Here is a 15,853-nt window from a genome sequence, read left to right as displayed (position 1 = left end):
CAGCTCAGGTCATGATCTCAGGGTCACGAGATAGAGTCCTGTGCCTGGCTCTGCCTCAGTGGGGAGTCAGCTTGGGATTCTCTCTCTCCCTCTCCCTTTGCCCCTCCCCCCCAGGCTTGTGTGCTCTTTCTCTCTCTCAGATAAATAAATAAATGTTAAAAAACCATATTAGGACAGGAAAACAAAAAGGAGACCTAAGAGGATAGGAAATCAAGGTGGAGAAGGTTTGAGGAGTGCTCCGAGGCTGCCCAGAGCATAGAGGAAGCAGGAGGGCCACCAAGGTCACCAGCACGGGGACTGCAGGGAGGGGGAAACCACAGTGAGCCCCAGTCTAGCCTGTGCCAGGCAGTGGGGCGGGGGGCAGGGTTCTGCCTCTTCTATGCCAGATGGGAAGTGCATCACCCCCCCTCCCCCACTGAGAAGACACGCTCCAGGCACACCCCCAGGGCAGCCACTGCAGTCTCTGTGCCCTTCTCTCAGTAGGCTACAGTGACCGATGCCGCATTCACAGCCAGCTACGGGGAATCCCAGCCACAGAGATCAGCACCCAACTCCGCACCCACAAACATTTGAGGAAGATGAACACCATAAGGAGAAGCACTCGGTTTCACCTGCCGAGCCCACGAACAGACAACAGATTAGCAGGAAGAGACCTCCCTACCTCCCACTCCCATGCACAGAAAGTAAAGTGAAGTTGAGCTCCCTGCTTATAGCCAAGGACCCAGTATCGCTGGAAACACACCGGCCACTGAGGCAGAAGAAGGTGGGGAGATCTCCTCTCAGTCCTCCTTAGGCCTGACTGTCTTCGAGGGGAAGTGAGCAGCTGACAGTGACAATACCTTTACAGGCAGGATCTTGCAGGTGGGCTGGGCGGGGGGCTATACAAATAACCAGTCACTGAGATAAGGGAGTGTGGGCAAACTCTGGACACCCACAGTTCCTGAAAGAACAACCACACCCTCATTCAGGAGGAAAGGACGAGTCAGTGCCTGAGCTTCTCTAAGCAGCATCTTGGGCTCTGGCTTTCCAGCATCTCCAGGATCCATCTCCACCCAGAACCAGTGTTCATAAAGCAAGAACAAGACCTCAGAATGAATATGAATGATGTCTTGGAGAGATAGAGGAGGACATGACATCCATAAACAAGGCTCGACTAAAAAGCTTAGAAATGAAAACTAGAAGAGTTGCACAGTAAAGCACATTACGTGGATGGCAATGCAGAAGGAACAGGGCTGGAGGACACCTCGGTCATCTGCAAGAGCAAGCAGCAGGTGCGGCATCCAGACACAAAGGGAACAGACAAAAAAATAAGAGACGTGGAAGACGATGCTCAAAGCTTTCCAAAACGTGTCTGGTCAGAATTCCAGAACTGTCTCCTCAAATAAATAAAAAAATTCTCGAGGTGAAAAAGGATGAGTTCCCCGAAGTGAGAGGATCCCACTCAAGAAGTTGAAAAGGGAAAGTGAGTTTAGAAAACAAGAGAAAAGAAACAGAAAATCAGAAATTATATAAAGAGAAAGCAGAGAAATAAAAAAAGAACAACAAGACCCTGAGCTGATTCTTTCAAAAGACTCATGAAATAATCTCACTGGAAGATTGAGCAGCAAAAGATAAGAGGGAGGGCGAGAGAGGGAGAGAGAACAATGGTGTCTTCAATGAGAAAGGAGACGAAACTATCTAGTAGAGAATTAACTCATGAGACCACCAGAGGAAAGGGGGTTCCTTAAAGAAATGGAGGATGGCAGGAATTAGACAACAAATTCCAAACCTGGAATATCTTGTCACCTCAGAAAGCAAGGAGGGCATCAAAGACTCCTGGGGTCATGTCCAAAGACAGGGGCACCAACCCAAAGGAGCTTCTACTGGCCAAAGAGGAATAATTTGAGCATCAAAAATCAAGTAAGTTAAAATCCATGAGCTGATAAAGATACTAAGAAAAAAGACCCCCTCACTGGTGACCTTTGAACGATACTAGGGAATCAACTCATTTTCAGAAAAAGCAATAAATAAATTAAGGGAAAGTATCATCCATTCATTCCGACTTCCCCCCAAAACTGTAACTGAACTTACCACAGAGGTGATGGGAGTAAGTCCTTCAGAGATGAATTACAGCCAACAGATGAAGAAGGAACGACAGACTCAAAATCGCACCACTTGGCGAGCCCGAATGAAATAACTGCCCTGAGCAGTGACCGATGACTAATGAAACCATTAGGACCTTTGTAGCGGACTTTCAGGGTAACAGCATCCGAAATCACTGAAAAATCTCACCGCCAAGGAGAGACCAGGAGACATCATTTGACTCCCACCACGGAGGAAACAGAAAGTACAAAACACCAACTGTCTAGCATTCTTGCCAAAACATCGTACTGAATCTCAGCAAGCCCCTGATCTATGGAAACGCAGAGAGGAATGTGTTAAGCAACACATGCCAGATGCAATCACCAAAATCCAGACTGTGGGAGACGGCAAGTGTGGCTTTGTCAACAACTGAATCGCAAGGAAAAAGTCAAGGATGGAGAAAGGGAGAAATTAAGAACCATATCACCCAACAGAATGCAGGGACCTTGAGTCAAAAAGCTGGATTTGGACAAAACAGTGATAAAAACACTTCATGGGCACAAGGACGTCTGGGTGGCTCAATCAGTTAAGTGTGTGACTCAGCTCAGGTCATGATCTCAGGATCCTGGGATCAGGCCCTGCCTTGTCCGGCCTCCTGCTGCTCAGCGGGGATTCTGCTTGTCCCTCCCCCACTCCCTCCGCCCCTCCCCCCGCTTGTGTTCTGTCTTTCGCACATAAATAAATAAAATAAAACAGAACACATTATGGGCACAATCAAGGGCATTTGAACACTGCCTAGATATCTGATGTTACTAATGAAATATGTTTTTATTTTTTTAAAAAATGTATGTGAAATATACTGTGATATTTTTTCTTTTAGTCTTTTTAACACGGAATTGGGTTCTAAAATAATCTCGAGAGAGGGGGACAGGAATAAGATTTGGCTGCGGTGACAATTATGGAAGTCAGAGCAATGGATACAAAGCATTCTCTCTACTTTCATAATATGTTCAAAAATTTTCAAGGTAGGGGCGCCTGGGTGGCTCAGTCAGTTGGGCGTCTGCCTTCAGCTCAGGTCATGATCTCAGGGTCCTGGGACTGAGCCCCATGTTGGGCTCCCTGCTCAGCGGAAGTCTGTTTCTCCCTCTGCCCCTTCCCCCAGCTTGCGCTCTCTCACTCTCTCTCTCTCGCTCACTGTCTCTCAAATAAATAAAATCTTTTTAAAGAAGTTTTCATAATATAGAAGATGAAAAATAACTACGATAAAAACATAACATTTCAAAATTCTGCCTAAGCTAAAGATTTACGAAAAAGAATAACAGCTGTTTTAAATCTAGGCCAAAAAACTGTGGTTTCTGAGGAGAAAAAACCCAAGAGGGGGTACTTTTTTCTCTGACTTTTTGGGAGAGGAACTGAAAGGCTGGGGCCCAGGGTGGGAGGGTATACTTTTCATTATATTCCCTTTTGTACTTCTGAATTTTATATCAAGTATAGGACTTATCTGTGACAAATGAATAAAATAACTAAAACATGTATTTTAAATTCCAAAGCCGCTCTGAACTTCATGCTAATACACTTGAATATCTAGATTAAATGGACGCCTATCTAGAAAAATGTATTGCCAAAATTAACTCAAGATGAAATGCAACATTTCAATAAACCCACAATCTTTAAAGAAGTGGAATCGATGGTAAAACATCAACATCAATTAAAAAAAAGCACCAGGTCTTGATAGTTTTATGGGCAAAAGGTTTCATCCAGCATCTTGGAAAATACAGCCCTTATCCTGTGCAAACTTAAGGCGGGCTGAAAAAGCAAGTTACGAAGAGAGGGGCACAGTAGGAAAAAACTTATTTTTTTTTAAAGATTCTATTTATTTATTTGACAGAGATAGAGACAGCCAGCGAGAGAGGGAACACAAGTAGGGGGAGTGGGAGAGGAAGAAGCAGGCTCATAGCAGAGGAGCCTGATGTGGGGCTCGATCCCATAACGCCGGGATCATGCCCTGAGCCGAAGGCAGATGCTTAACCGCTCTGCCACCCAGGTGCCCGGAAAAAACTTATCTTAAATATTTAAATATTTAAACTGCTTGGAAAGGAGCAGGACTGCCGAAATATGAGTCTGTTGCCAACCCCACCCCCCACGCCCACTCCGCACGCGGGACATTGAACTAGCAGAGAGGTGCCCCCCTTTGTCTCATCTGAAGGGTTGGCACCCAAGCTCAGTTTCCCCTGAGTCAGGTGGCTGAGGGATTGTGGCATCCCATAGCTCCAAGATGTCCTCTATTCACAGCCAGCAGACACGCCATTGACTGGCTAGTCTTCTGAGAGGGGAGGTCTGTGCTAGACCCTTCGCAGGACCGGAACCCACCTCTTTGAAGGCCTGGCATGCCTCCCCTAAGAGGGGATGAGAGATGGGGGACCACACTCGATCCGTCTTGCAGACCCAGGCTTTGTGATTTCCTTCTCCTCAGTGAAGCCTCTTCCTTAACCCACGGAGGAGATGTTGTGGAATTTCTACTGACCCAGGGGGCAGCCCCGAGGGGACCCACCTGGCAGGACAGAAATAAGACTACATATTATGGACACCTATGTATTTAGCAACGGTATAAAATAGGGCAAAGGGTTTGAATTATCTTCAAAAGAATGGTTACCTTTGGGGGCTGATGGAGGGCAGTGATCAGGGAGAGGTCCAGAGGGGGCTCTAGCTACACCTGTCATGTTTTACATCTGAGTCCCCTTTCTTTTACTCCTCACCTGTAATCCATTACCAAGTTCTGTGGTTTATTAAAGATGGCCACCACTTTTTGCGGGCTGGCCTTTTCGCCTGCTTTGACCGACAGGGGGCAGCAGAAGTGATGAAGAGACAGTGCCCTGCCTGAGCTTCGAGAAGGCCCTGAGAGCTTCTGCTTCTGAACTCCCCTCAATCCACCCGCTGCGCTAGAAGGAAGTGGAGGCAGGTGTTTGGTGATGAGAAAGCACGTGGAGAGGGAGAAGGCACGTGGAGGAGCGCTGAGGGGTCAGATGTGCGAGAGATGCGAGAAGGGCCACCCCGCGGTGCCCTGCAGCCTCCTGGCCCACAGAACCCTGGGGAGTCATAAATTGTTGCTTTGAGCCCGTGGGTTCTGGCGTGGTCTGCTACATAACAAGAAACACCTAAACAAGTCGTGATGGTTTTTGCTTCCGAGGAGATCCCAGGTCCCTCCCCATCTTCCTGCTCCTGCCCCACCTACCCGGGCCACGTCCCTGTCCCCGGGGTCTCCGAGCTCCTAAATCCCACCTCGCTGCTACTCCGCCTCGGGCTGCTATAATTACTCTCAGAATAAAACCTGAGCCCCTGGCCTGGCCTGCCACGGAGACCCACCTGGCCAGCCCCACATTCTAGCACTCTGCTCCCGCCACACAGGCCATCTCGGGGCTGCTCACACATGCCCAGCTCAGCCCACGTCACAGCTTTTGCACTTGGCAGTACCCTTGCCAGGAGAGCCCTTCCCCAGCCCTTTATGGGACTGGCTTCCTCTCTCCATTCACCTAATGCTGCTTCAATAATGCCACCTCTCCCTAGATGCCTTCCCTGACCTCTGAGCTAAAAGACTGCCCTCTGCCCACCACTCCCCATCCTTGCACACTGGCTGACTTCCTTTGTGGCCCCTTTCCCACTCCTGGTGGTGGCGCACATTTATTTCTTGCGTTTCCCCCCAGAACGTAAGTATTATGAGGACATTTTCCTGCTTTCCCAGGGCTCGGTCCGTAGAAGGCTCTGATACGACGTGGAGTGAATGAAGGGGCACAGGAAGGAGAGCTGGGCACATCATCCTATCTCGTTTTCAGGATATTTAAAAAACTCTCTTCTTCCCAGCCTTCCTGTGGCTCCCTCCTTCTGGTCAACCGAGCAGACTGAAATTCCAAGTCACCTCCTCAGAGAGGGCTTACCCAATAACAGTGAAAAAGAGCCCCCCGGGGCCTCCTAGGCACCTCCTCTTGCTGTAATGCTCCCTTGGTCAAGCATCACTCTCTGATTTTTGCTTTGCTTTGTCGTCTATTTTTCCTGCTAGAATTACGAGCCCTATGAGAGCAGGGGCCACGCTCCTGCTAGGTCCTAAGAATCTAGAACAGTGTCCACCCAAAGCAATGCTTGATAACTGTTGACAAAATCATGCTGAATGAATAAAACAAACAGAGAGTGAGGCCTCAGAAGAAACACAGGTAACATGGGGCATTAAAAAGAACTTGCGTGATAAGGGACAATGGAAAAATACTCTTCTGGCAGCATTTTACTGGCTTCTCTTGGCATCACAGGAAGTTGCTTCCCGTGCAATTTATACACATGCTCTGCCTATCAAGTCAACCGACTGCAAATTTCCTTAATAATGCTCTGAACCATATAATTATTGGTTTATCTGGAATCCACTGTAAAAAATATTGATCTTATTAAATTTGACATAAGAAATCAACTTAAAAATTAACTGAGAAGGTAATAAGATTGACATTAAAATAAAATAAAATAAATGCCCATTACCATCCTCAGGAGAATTCCAGAAGACACCTCAGACATAACACAGGAACAGAATGCTCTGAAAGAAACGACCAAGAAAAGGAAAGAACTTTCTGGAAATCACAGATGAATGCAGAAATGAAACGTTCAGTAGAGGGGATGGAAGATGAGTCAAGAACATCTCTCAAATTTTCAGAAGAAGAATCAGAAAATGTGGGAGAAAAGATGAGCAACATGTATCATAACTACGAGGAGTTCCAGAAAAACAAACAAAACCAAACCCAAAGGAGAAAAAGCAGGGGAGGAAGATATTATCAAAGAGAACACAAGGAATTTTCCAGGCCTAAACAGTTGGCCTACCCAGTGCCAAGCAGCAGGAATGAAAAAGGACCCTCTGTGTTATGAAGACCAAGATTTCAGAAGACCAAGCATACAGGGAAGATTCTAAAAGCTTCCAGAAAGGAGGAAAACAAAAAACCAAACAAACCCAAAGGTCACCCGCAAAGCAGTGGGAACCAAACCACATTAGAGGACAACAGAGTGGACCCTTTCACGTTCTGAAGGCAGACGATTTCCAAGTGGGACCCCGGGCGGGGCAAAATGAACATGCTTTCAGGACTGCCCAGTCCCTCCCATGTGCCTGCATAAGCCCTGGGCTAGGAGCTTTCTTGATGATGTGCTTCAGATAAATACGGGGTGAGGACTTCTGAGTATGAGCCAGAAACGGGGGGCGGAGGTAAAAAGAAGGAAGAGGTGCTCACCCTCTGGCCCCCACAGGACAAGGATGACACTGAGCCCCCGGGCCAAGTCACTGTGATGGGAGCATATCACTGAAGGCGGCAAAGGCGACCCAAAGATGAGTCGCCGCTGACAGAATTCAGCAGATGGAGCAGCTGGGAGACATGGCACGGGAGGGAAGGAAATCATTCATCACGGCAGGCAGGCCACGGACACTGGCTCGGCTGATGGAGCAGATGTGCGGGCATATATTCTCCACGTAGAGAAATGGTGATGACCTGAAGACTTAGAATCAGACACAGGAAACAGAGACCCTTCTGGGAGCTGACACTGGCACGTTGCCTTACGGTCTGTTCTGTATCACTGGCTGCTTTAACCAGGGGTGTGTATTACTTTGATAACATTTCATGTACTTCTCCTTGGGTCCTGCAATTCTTCTGGGTCATAGGCAGTGCTAATCAACTCTTAGGGTAAGAAGCAAAATGTAGGAATCATCTAGAGGCACTTTGATGGAAGGTTGATTGGATTAATATTATTCTATTCACGCTATTGAATTCGGTGCACGTGAAAAAGCCTCCAAGACAAGGGAAAAAAGTTGCACATATATGTACAATTGAATGTCATGCACGTAAAACCAGAAACACACCAAAGAACTGCGTGTGTATGCACGTGCATGGACACAAGTAGAGGGAGAGGTTGGTTAGGAAACACACTCAGCTACCAGAGATCACTTGGAAAGGACGGGAAGGAGCCAAAGATTACAGGGGCTTTATCTGTATCATGTGAAGGTTCTATGAGAATGTGTATAATTATCTCTAAGTCTCTGATAAATTCAAGATGCCAAAATTAAGTTTTCGTGGGTCTTGGTTCTCTTGAAATGATCAGGTCGGCAATTTTAAACCAACACCTGGAGACATGCCTGGCCACTGGATCCTGGGTGGGGGGCAGATGGGATCAAAGCTTTAAGCACGACCCTAGAAAGAATGAGCAAAACGAAGTGTAATCCTAAAAAGTTGTTTACAGTTGAAAAGATCATTTCTAACTAATGTGTGACTTCTTCTCTAACATCAGGGTTATGGGCTCAAGATGCTTGAGATGCATGTTTCTGTTTTTTGTCTTTTTCTCTTTTCTTCTTCATGACAAATGTCAATAAATAACAAGATGTCTAAATGGAATCTAGACAAACTGAACCCAGGGGAGGCCAGGCTGGTGGAAGACTTTGAAGGAATACTGGAAGCCCCCTATTTTCGTTCATCAAGGTTCCTGAAAATGTATGTGAAATTCATATACTAAACTTTGGATTTATGGGTTATTGCTGAGGAGGGAGGGGTCCATTCCCAGAGAACTAAAGAATTTCATAAAAATCCCTAAATATGGCTGCTTCAAGGTCTAACTCACGTGGACCAGGAAATCAGACAGGTGGAAGAAAATCCTCGTTCTTCTGTCCCAGGACCTGGGGATGTCTACACAGATCCCTTCCTGCTCACATGTGTCTCCATGGGGGCCCAGGTGCAGGGCTGGAAAGAAAAGCCCTTCTCTTGGCCACTGAATGCATGCCAGGTGGGCCTGGACTGCTCCCCAGGGAGCACAGACTGTCAGGTGGGACTGGCCTGCCCATCCCTCAGAAGGGGAGCCTAGTAAAGGCCAATGTCCGGTAGGGGGAGCTGGGCCGTGCGTCAGGGCTGAGGGCCTGGGGGAACTTCAGGCTCTTGCCCCGAGAACGGATTCTCCCAAGAGCCCGCCTGGAAGGAGGGAGGGGGAGGCAGCTCTTTCCCTGTGCACAGACCAAGGAGCAAAAAAAAAAAAAAAAAAAAAAAAAAAAGCTCAGCGGTAACCAAGTAGAAGGCTGCTTGCTCTTGATGGCAGCCGGTGGTTTGCTCAGCCTGAAAAGCAATCTGCAGGGAGGGAGGACAAGGCATCTGCTTTTAGTTATTTCAAGAAAGGTGGGGGGGGGGGGTTAAGGGAGTCTTATCAGCCCAGGTGGGTGGACCTAGATGCAGTGAGGGCAGGACTGGTCTTGCGGCCGAAACTTCCTAACAGAGTTGCCCAGAGACAGGCTGGCGTTATTTGAGAGGAAGTCAGTTCCCCATTGCTAGAAGCAAGTGAGTATATTCTGGAGAAGTAATCAGAAGACCTAAGCCTCAGATTAAGGGTAACGTTAATAGCCCCCTCGAGCCCAGAGCTTCCGCAGTTAGGCAGGGCTCTATGGGCATGAGGCACAGCTGGCTCACTGCTACCCTCACGGATGGGTGCCCGCAGCCGTTTCTCCCACCCCCAAGGTCACTGCTTGGCCTCTCTTCCCTTGACCTCCCTCAGTAAGGGATTCCTTACTGGATACTGGATATGGTCCCTGGAAGGCCCAGGGCTGCGTCTGAGGCCAGGCTGAGCGGGGGGTGCCCTGTGGACCCCAGTCTCCTTCCTGTCTACCCTCCTCACTCCCATGGTGTGAACACAGCTCAGCAGGCTAGAGCAGGACACCAGCTCCAGGAACAGGTTAGAGATGAGGGCTGGCAGTTCCGCTCTGAGAGGCCCACATCAACGCGGACCTGTCCCCTGCAGGATTTCTTACAGCCGTCCTCCAAGAAAGCGCACTCCCACCCCAGGGGCACTTCCTATTTCAGCCTATTTCCTAGTTCTATTTCTGGAAGGCAAGAAGAGCCCCTACTTGAGCAAACCACTTGGCTCTTGGGAAGTTATTTTTGATACAGATTTGAAAAAAGCGAAAAGAAAAAGAGAAGGACACTGAATGTAGCTAAGTAAAAACCTGGGATTTGAAGACCTTCTGGAATGTTCCTGTCCGTGCTGGTTCAGGGGAGGACAGTGCTCTGAGAGGCAGGCAGCTGAAGTCAGGGCTGCTCACAGAGCAGTGGGTACCTGAGCCCCCCTCGGTGACGTGACGTCTCCCCAAGCACCCCTCAGCTTCCGGAAGAGACTCGCCAAGAGTTCTTGGCCTGAATTATCTAGAAGTTTGTTCACCTTTCCACTTTCTAGGGAGCCTCACCTCAGCTCGTAGGACAGGTTTTTCCACTCTGAGGAGTGTCAGACGCCGAAGAATGTGTCATGGTGTGTTTGTTCACACAGAATGCCCCGCAGCCCCAGCCCAGTATCTCACTGACCCTCGTTCCATCAACTCACGCTCTCCACTCATCCAGGCTTTCTAAACGTTCCTCTTGCACCACGGGCCAGCTGACTGCTGACGGTGCCGATACGGTTGCAATGTGCCTTTCTGGGACATGACTGCCGCACGAACACAGGACAGGCACTCACAGACCCCTTGGCCCCACTCGGCAACTCGCACCCTCATGGGCTTTGGAAGGGCTAGCCATTCTAGGCACGCACAAGGTGAGTGATACGATCAAAACAGGTATGGGCGCGAGAAACACACCGAGGACACTTCCGTACACAAACAAAATGTTATCACCCCAAACCCCAAAGTAAAACATAAGTCCTTCTCTGATTTTCATTAACGGCTGGATCTTTTTCTAAACTATGTTTGGAAGCCTAGTAATAACTTTGTCGTTTCCAAAGCATGTGGTCTTCCAAACATTTTTAACAAGAGAGCGCTTCTAAAAGTGAGAGAGCTGCTTTACCGTTGACTATAATTTGAGTCTTATCAGTTTGCTTTCTGGCAGTCACTTTTCCTTCAGTGGCGCTGGGAGTGGCGCTGGGAGTTGGGTGTGTGCTAAGCTTCCCTGGGGTGCGGTGGGTGGATGGGGTGGGAAGCAGGGCTCCCCGGGATCCCGGGAGGTCTGGGGAGAAGGTGAGCAGAACAAATCTGGCTCATCTGCTGGGGACACAGCCTGGATGATGGGTGCACCTTCAGGCTCATGGGGTCAAATATTCCTCCATTGGTTCCAGAAAGAAACAAGGAGGAAAGAGGCCAGTCGGAGCAACGTTGGCCTTAAAAGTGAGGTGTGCCAGTTAGATCATAATCACAAAACATCAGTATTTAAAGAGGCAACACTTTTAAAAATAAATTGCAGTGTTATTCTTCCGGTTGCAAATGTAATGCAAAACAAAACAAAACAAAAAAAGGAACACATGCTCAGTGCAGAAAACATAAGCCCTACAGATGAGCAAAGAGCAGTGGCTGTAAGCTCCACGGGACTGTGTCACCCTCTGAATGTCCCCTGCCCCCAGGCTGTGGTCTTGGTGTGTAGATGTGTATTTTGTGAAAATACAATCCAAACATGGGATGTTTTTAAAATTGGGCCTGCAGAGCTTTGGGGTCGAGGTGAAGAAGGCCAGCAGGTGGGATTCCCCACTCCCACCCCTCACGACTGCCCATCAAAGCAACTCCGCTGTTAATGGGTACATGGGCTCCAGGTGGGAATTCGTGCTGGCAGCTTGAACAAATAAACAATAATATCTAAATACGATACATTATATTTTTCAAAGGATTGAAGCCCACCAACTCCCACCATGGCAGATGGAATGACAGGCACCAATCCTTCCCCTCTGTCTGCATCCACAGCCTGGCCAGGGCCTCCTCGTGGATGGAGCTCTTCCTTTGGGCTCTCCACGTGACTTGCTTTGGCCAAGGGCAACAGCATGCCATCCTGGGCCTTGGCCACCTGGTATGTTGCGGGGGGGGCGGGCAGGGGGGTTGTCATTAGCACTAATGTCCATTGCTCTAGCTAACATGCAGTTAGTAGTGGCTCCTTAACCCAGAGCCAGAGGTAACAGATGGAACATTCTCAGTGCCTGCAAGGTCCCGCGGAGGTCCCCATGGTGATGCCATTCTCCCGTGGAGGAGACAGGCAGGAAGGGCGGGTCCTCCTCTGCCCTCATTCTTCCACTGCTGTCAGGGTATGCGCATGTGGGGGGGGGGCTGCAGGAGGCCAGGAGGGGCCTGATATATGGCCACCAAATAAACAGCCCACTGCCAGCAGGAAAGGAGTGTTGAAAGGTTTCATCCCCACCCTCAGCTGCTCTGCTCCCATCTACCGCACCTTGCCCTTCTCGGAGTATGGGCATAGATTTGCACTTCGTCCTGGAGTCCTCATGAGAATTCAGTTACTCTTAGTTACTCTTAGAATTCCTTGATAGAGAATATAATTTCTGTAAAGCTGAGCCTCAGGACAGAACTTTCCAGTGCATTTCAGGCCACGTTCCTATTATCTTCCTCAACTCCGTTGTTTATGTGTGAGGGTTATATGTGAGGTTTAAACACCTTCCTCAGCATCAGGGATTCACAAGGCATCACCTCCTCTGTGGGACCCTCTCCCTCCAACCCCCAGCATCACCTCTCCTGTGGGACCCCCTCCCTCCAACCCCCAGTGGGGGCAGCATGACTCCCATAGGCTCCTGTACCCTTGTGTGTGTTCTGTGGTTCACTCAGAACAGGGTGGTGGGAAGTCCTGAGATTCCACCGGGGAAAGAGGCCCCTGCAGCAGAAAAGACATTTCTGAGCCTGCTTCTTCCAACCTGGTGGGGAACCTACTATAGGAGCAGGGTAAAGTCCAGACAGATCTCGAAAGGAAAAAAAATGGGGCATGTCAATGCTTGGCCTCCCAATGCATATGAACATTTTCTAGTTATCTGTCCTGTCTCAGGCCTGGAGGCAGGGCTGGTTCCAGGTCTGTTCCAGGTCTGTTCAGTGTCCATTGGCCCAGGTCCCTAGGATCTGGAAGACTCAGTGGGGATCCCTGGGCCCCTCAGAAAGGCATCATCTCAGGCTTGCAGCTCCGTGGGTAGACCAGAACATCAGCATGACCTGGGAGCCTATCAGAAACACGGACTCTCCGTGCCCCCGGACCTACACAGTGAGAATCTGCATTTCACCAAGATCCCCAGGGTACTCGAGTATATATTGCAATTTTAGAAGTTCTGTTCTACGGGACCCAAACATTTTAGACCAGTTGATTGTCAGCCCCACCTGCACATTAGAGTCATGGGAAGGGGGTGGAAAAGTTTTTTAAAATGCCCATGCCTGCCCTTCTCCCCAAAATGCTGCTCCAGTGAATCTAGTGGGGGGTACCTGGGCATTGGTAGTTTAGACACCCCCAGTGTTTCTGGGGGTGAGGGGGGAGACCTACTAATTTAGATCACCAACTCTTGGCCAGGAAGGGGATGGGGCAGATCCCCTCTGGGGCTTTTTCAGCTGACACAGTCACCCACCCCGTAAGCCCCAACATTGCCACCCCACCCTCATTCCTCAGGATCATTAAGAGGAAAGACAGATGGAATAAAGGAGCTGGAAAACACTGGAAAGTAGAAGCACTATTCAAAACTCGCATATCGTGTTCCACCACAGGTCACCTTGATCTCATGCTAACGAGGCAAGGGCTTTCTAACGAGTTACGGAAAAAAGACATATGTCTGTTAAGAGACAAGTAACTTTTCCAAAAACGCAAGTCTAACGTCCTGAGTACATTTAGTGCTGGGCAATGTCAAGAAACAAATTCTTTTCCCATTTCATAATTTGATTTATGTGCAAAGCAATCTTCCAGAAACATCACCTTAGTTAGCTTTGGGGCATTTTCAATGGGGAGAGACACTCAAGTTCCTGAACAAAGTGTCTGGGGAGCCGGGTACAACACTGCCTCGCTAACTTCATGGACGGCGCAAACACCCCGGCCCTCTCAAACCCAACATACGGGCCCTCTCAAACCTCACACGATGGCCTAGACTTTACGGGCGAGAATTCTAGAGTGAAGACAGGGTTCAAATAGCAGTTCTGCCATTTACAAATTGTCGACCTTCACCGGGTATCTATACGTCTCTTACGTTCAAGTTCCTCAGCTATGAACTGGGAATAAATGACCATTTTCTAGGTCGTTGCGAGGATTAAATGAGATGATTTCCTAAAGCACTGAATCCAGTGCCTGGTGTGCACTCAGGGCTTAACAAATATTTATTGTTAACAACAGGGTCAATGCCACCCTCTTAACTTGTGTTAATAGTGTTAAAAGTGGGACAACTCTAGCGGAAATCTGGCAATACAAAGAAAGAGGCTTAAAAGCGTTCAAACCGAATTATCCCACGTCCATAAATCTATTTTATGGAAATAGTCTCAAAACCATGTAGAAAAAGATGGGAATGGGATGCTTTTGGTAAGAGTCAGTGACTAGAAGCAACCAGAATATTCCCACACACCCCGCAGGGAAGTAAGGACTAGGTCGATCGTTGTATACAGTGTTCCCCACATGATGTTTTACTAGATTGTGTGAGCTGGGTGACTGGCAAAGTTAGGAGAAAAAAGTAGGATACTAAACTGTACATACTATGAAATTAAAATAAAATCCCTGAAGCCCAGAGAAGCAGACTGGATGAGAACAGACCAAGTTATTAGCAATGCTTGTGTTCAGGGCAGTGGGACTGGCAATTTTTCCCCCCTACTTCTCTCTCTCTCTCTCTCTTTTTTTCATTTTTTCAATTTTTCTTTAACAAACATGTATTATTTTTATCATAAGAAAACAAAACTAAATCCCCCTTAAAAAACCTTCTTATCCAACAGGAAGTAATGCCCTGATTCTTAAGACCTTTGACTCCATAATAAATTTTGTCCCAACAGCCCCTCAATGTTTAGACTTTAAGCGAGAATCCCGAGATATACTTTATAATGAGACGTTCACCAGTAGTTGGCATTTTTAACCTTTGGTCGAAAACCCCTTGTTCTGGACCACCCCCCCAGAGGACGCGAACGGCAGGTGAGGCCCCGCGTGCCAGGCCAACCCCGCTCTTACCATTACAGGTCTCCATGGCACGTTCCGGACACACAGCTGAGCCCTCTGGCCCCACACACCAGTACATGCTGGGCGGTCGCCGAGACATGCCAGCCATCGGCTCTTGGGTGGCTGCTCTCCAAGTCAGGCCTGGCCGGGGTCACCGCCGCCCCCGCTGCCAGAGGATAGACTAAGGCACAGACACAGTCATGGCTGAGCAGAAAGCTGTCTCGTCCTGGTGGTGAAAAATAGCATAAAATCAGAAAGTTTTTTTCTTAATTGTCAAGTCCCTTCCTGTACCCCTGCACACATTTACTATTTATATATTGCCCCTTGGTATCCTTCTCCTTTGCAACGTTCCTCCTCACATCCCATCTGTCTGGCCACACCCAGTCAGGTGGGGGCAGGGGGAGGAAGGAGCTCTCCCCGCCCCACCTTGCACCCGACGGATCATGTCTACTTAAAAACCAGTCTCAAAGGGCACCTGGGTGGCTCAGTCAGTTAAGTGTCGAACTCTTGACTTTGGCTCAGGTCATGATCTCAGGGTTGTGAGATTGAGCCCCACATTTGGCTCTGCGGTGGATATGGAGCCTGCTTAAAATTCTCTCTTTTCCTCTCCCTCCGCCCCTCCTCCTCGAGTGTGCTCTCTTTCTCTCTGTCTCTCTAAAACAAAAGCAAAAACACCAATCTTGAAGAAACCCCAACAATTGCAGACACCCACAGGTAAAGGGTTCAGTCATTGTTCGATCAACACATAAGCGTGGTCAATTGCCCAGCGACACCAAAACAACTAAATGAGGTTTCTGTTTTTAGAGGCTCACACTCCAAGTTAGGGTGGGGCAGACACACTTAACAACCAATCACAATACAAGGCCTTCCCTTTGCCCAAAAGG

General features: G+C 48.5%; 1 protein-coding gene across 4 annotated transcripts in view; it reads right to left on the bottom strand.

The window, feature by feature from the left end:
- The window catches only part of LRRK1 (leucine rich repeat kinase 1), a 120,976-nt gene that overhangs the window by 100,325 nt on the left and 4,798 nt on the right, over positions 1-15,853 (bottom strand). For all 4 annotated transcript variants that reach the window (XM_087856716.1, XM_087856714.1, XM_045795383.2 and 1 more), the window contains exon 2: positions 14,982-15,195. In XM_087856716.1, coding sequence (XP_087712842.1) covers positions 14,982-15,078 — 97 coding nt within the window. In that variant the 5' untranslated portion in view covers positions 15,079-15,195. The remainder of the gene's footprint in view (positions 1-14,981; positions 15,196-15,853) is intronic.

This window comes from Ursus americanus, chromosome 28 (genome assembly GCF_024610735.1).
Source record: "Ursus americanus isolate L20-20 chromosome 28, mUrsAme1.1.p, whole genome shotgun sequence".
In the NCBI taxonomy this organism is placed as follows: Eukaryota; Metazoa; Chordata; class Mammalia; order Carnivora; family Ursidae; genus Ursus; species Ursus americanus.
This window is presented reverse-complemented; position numbering and strand designations above follow the sequence as displayed.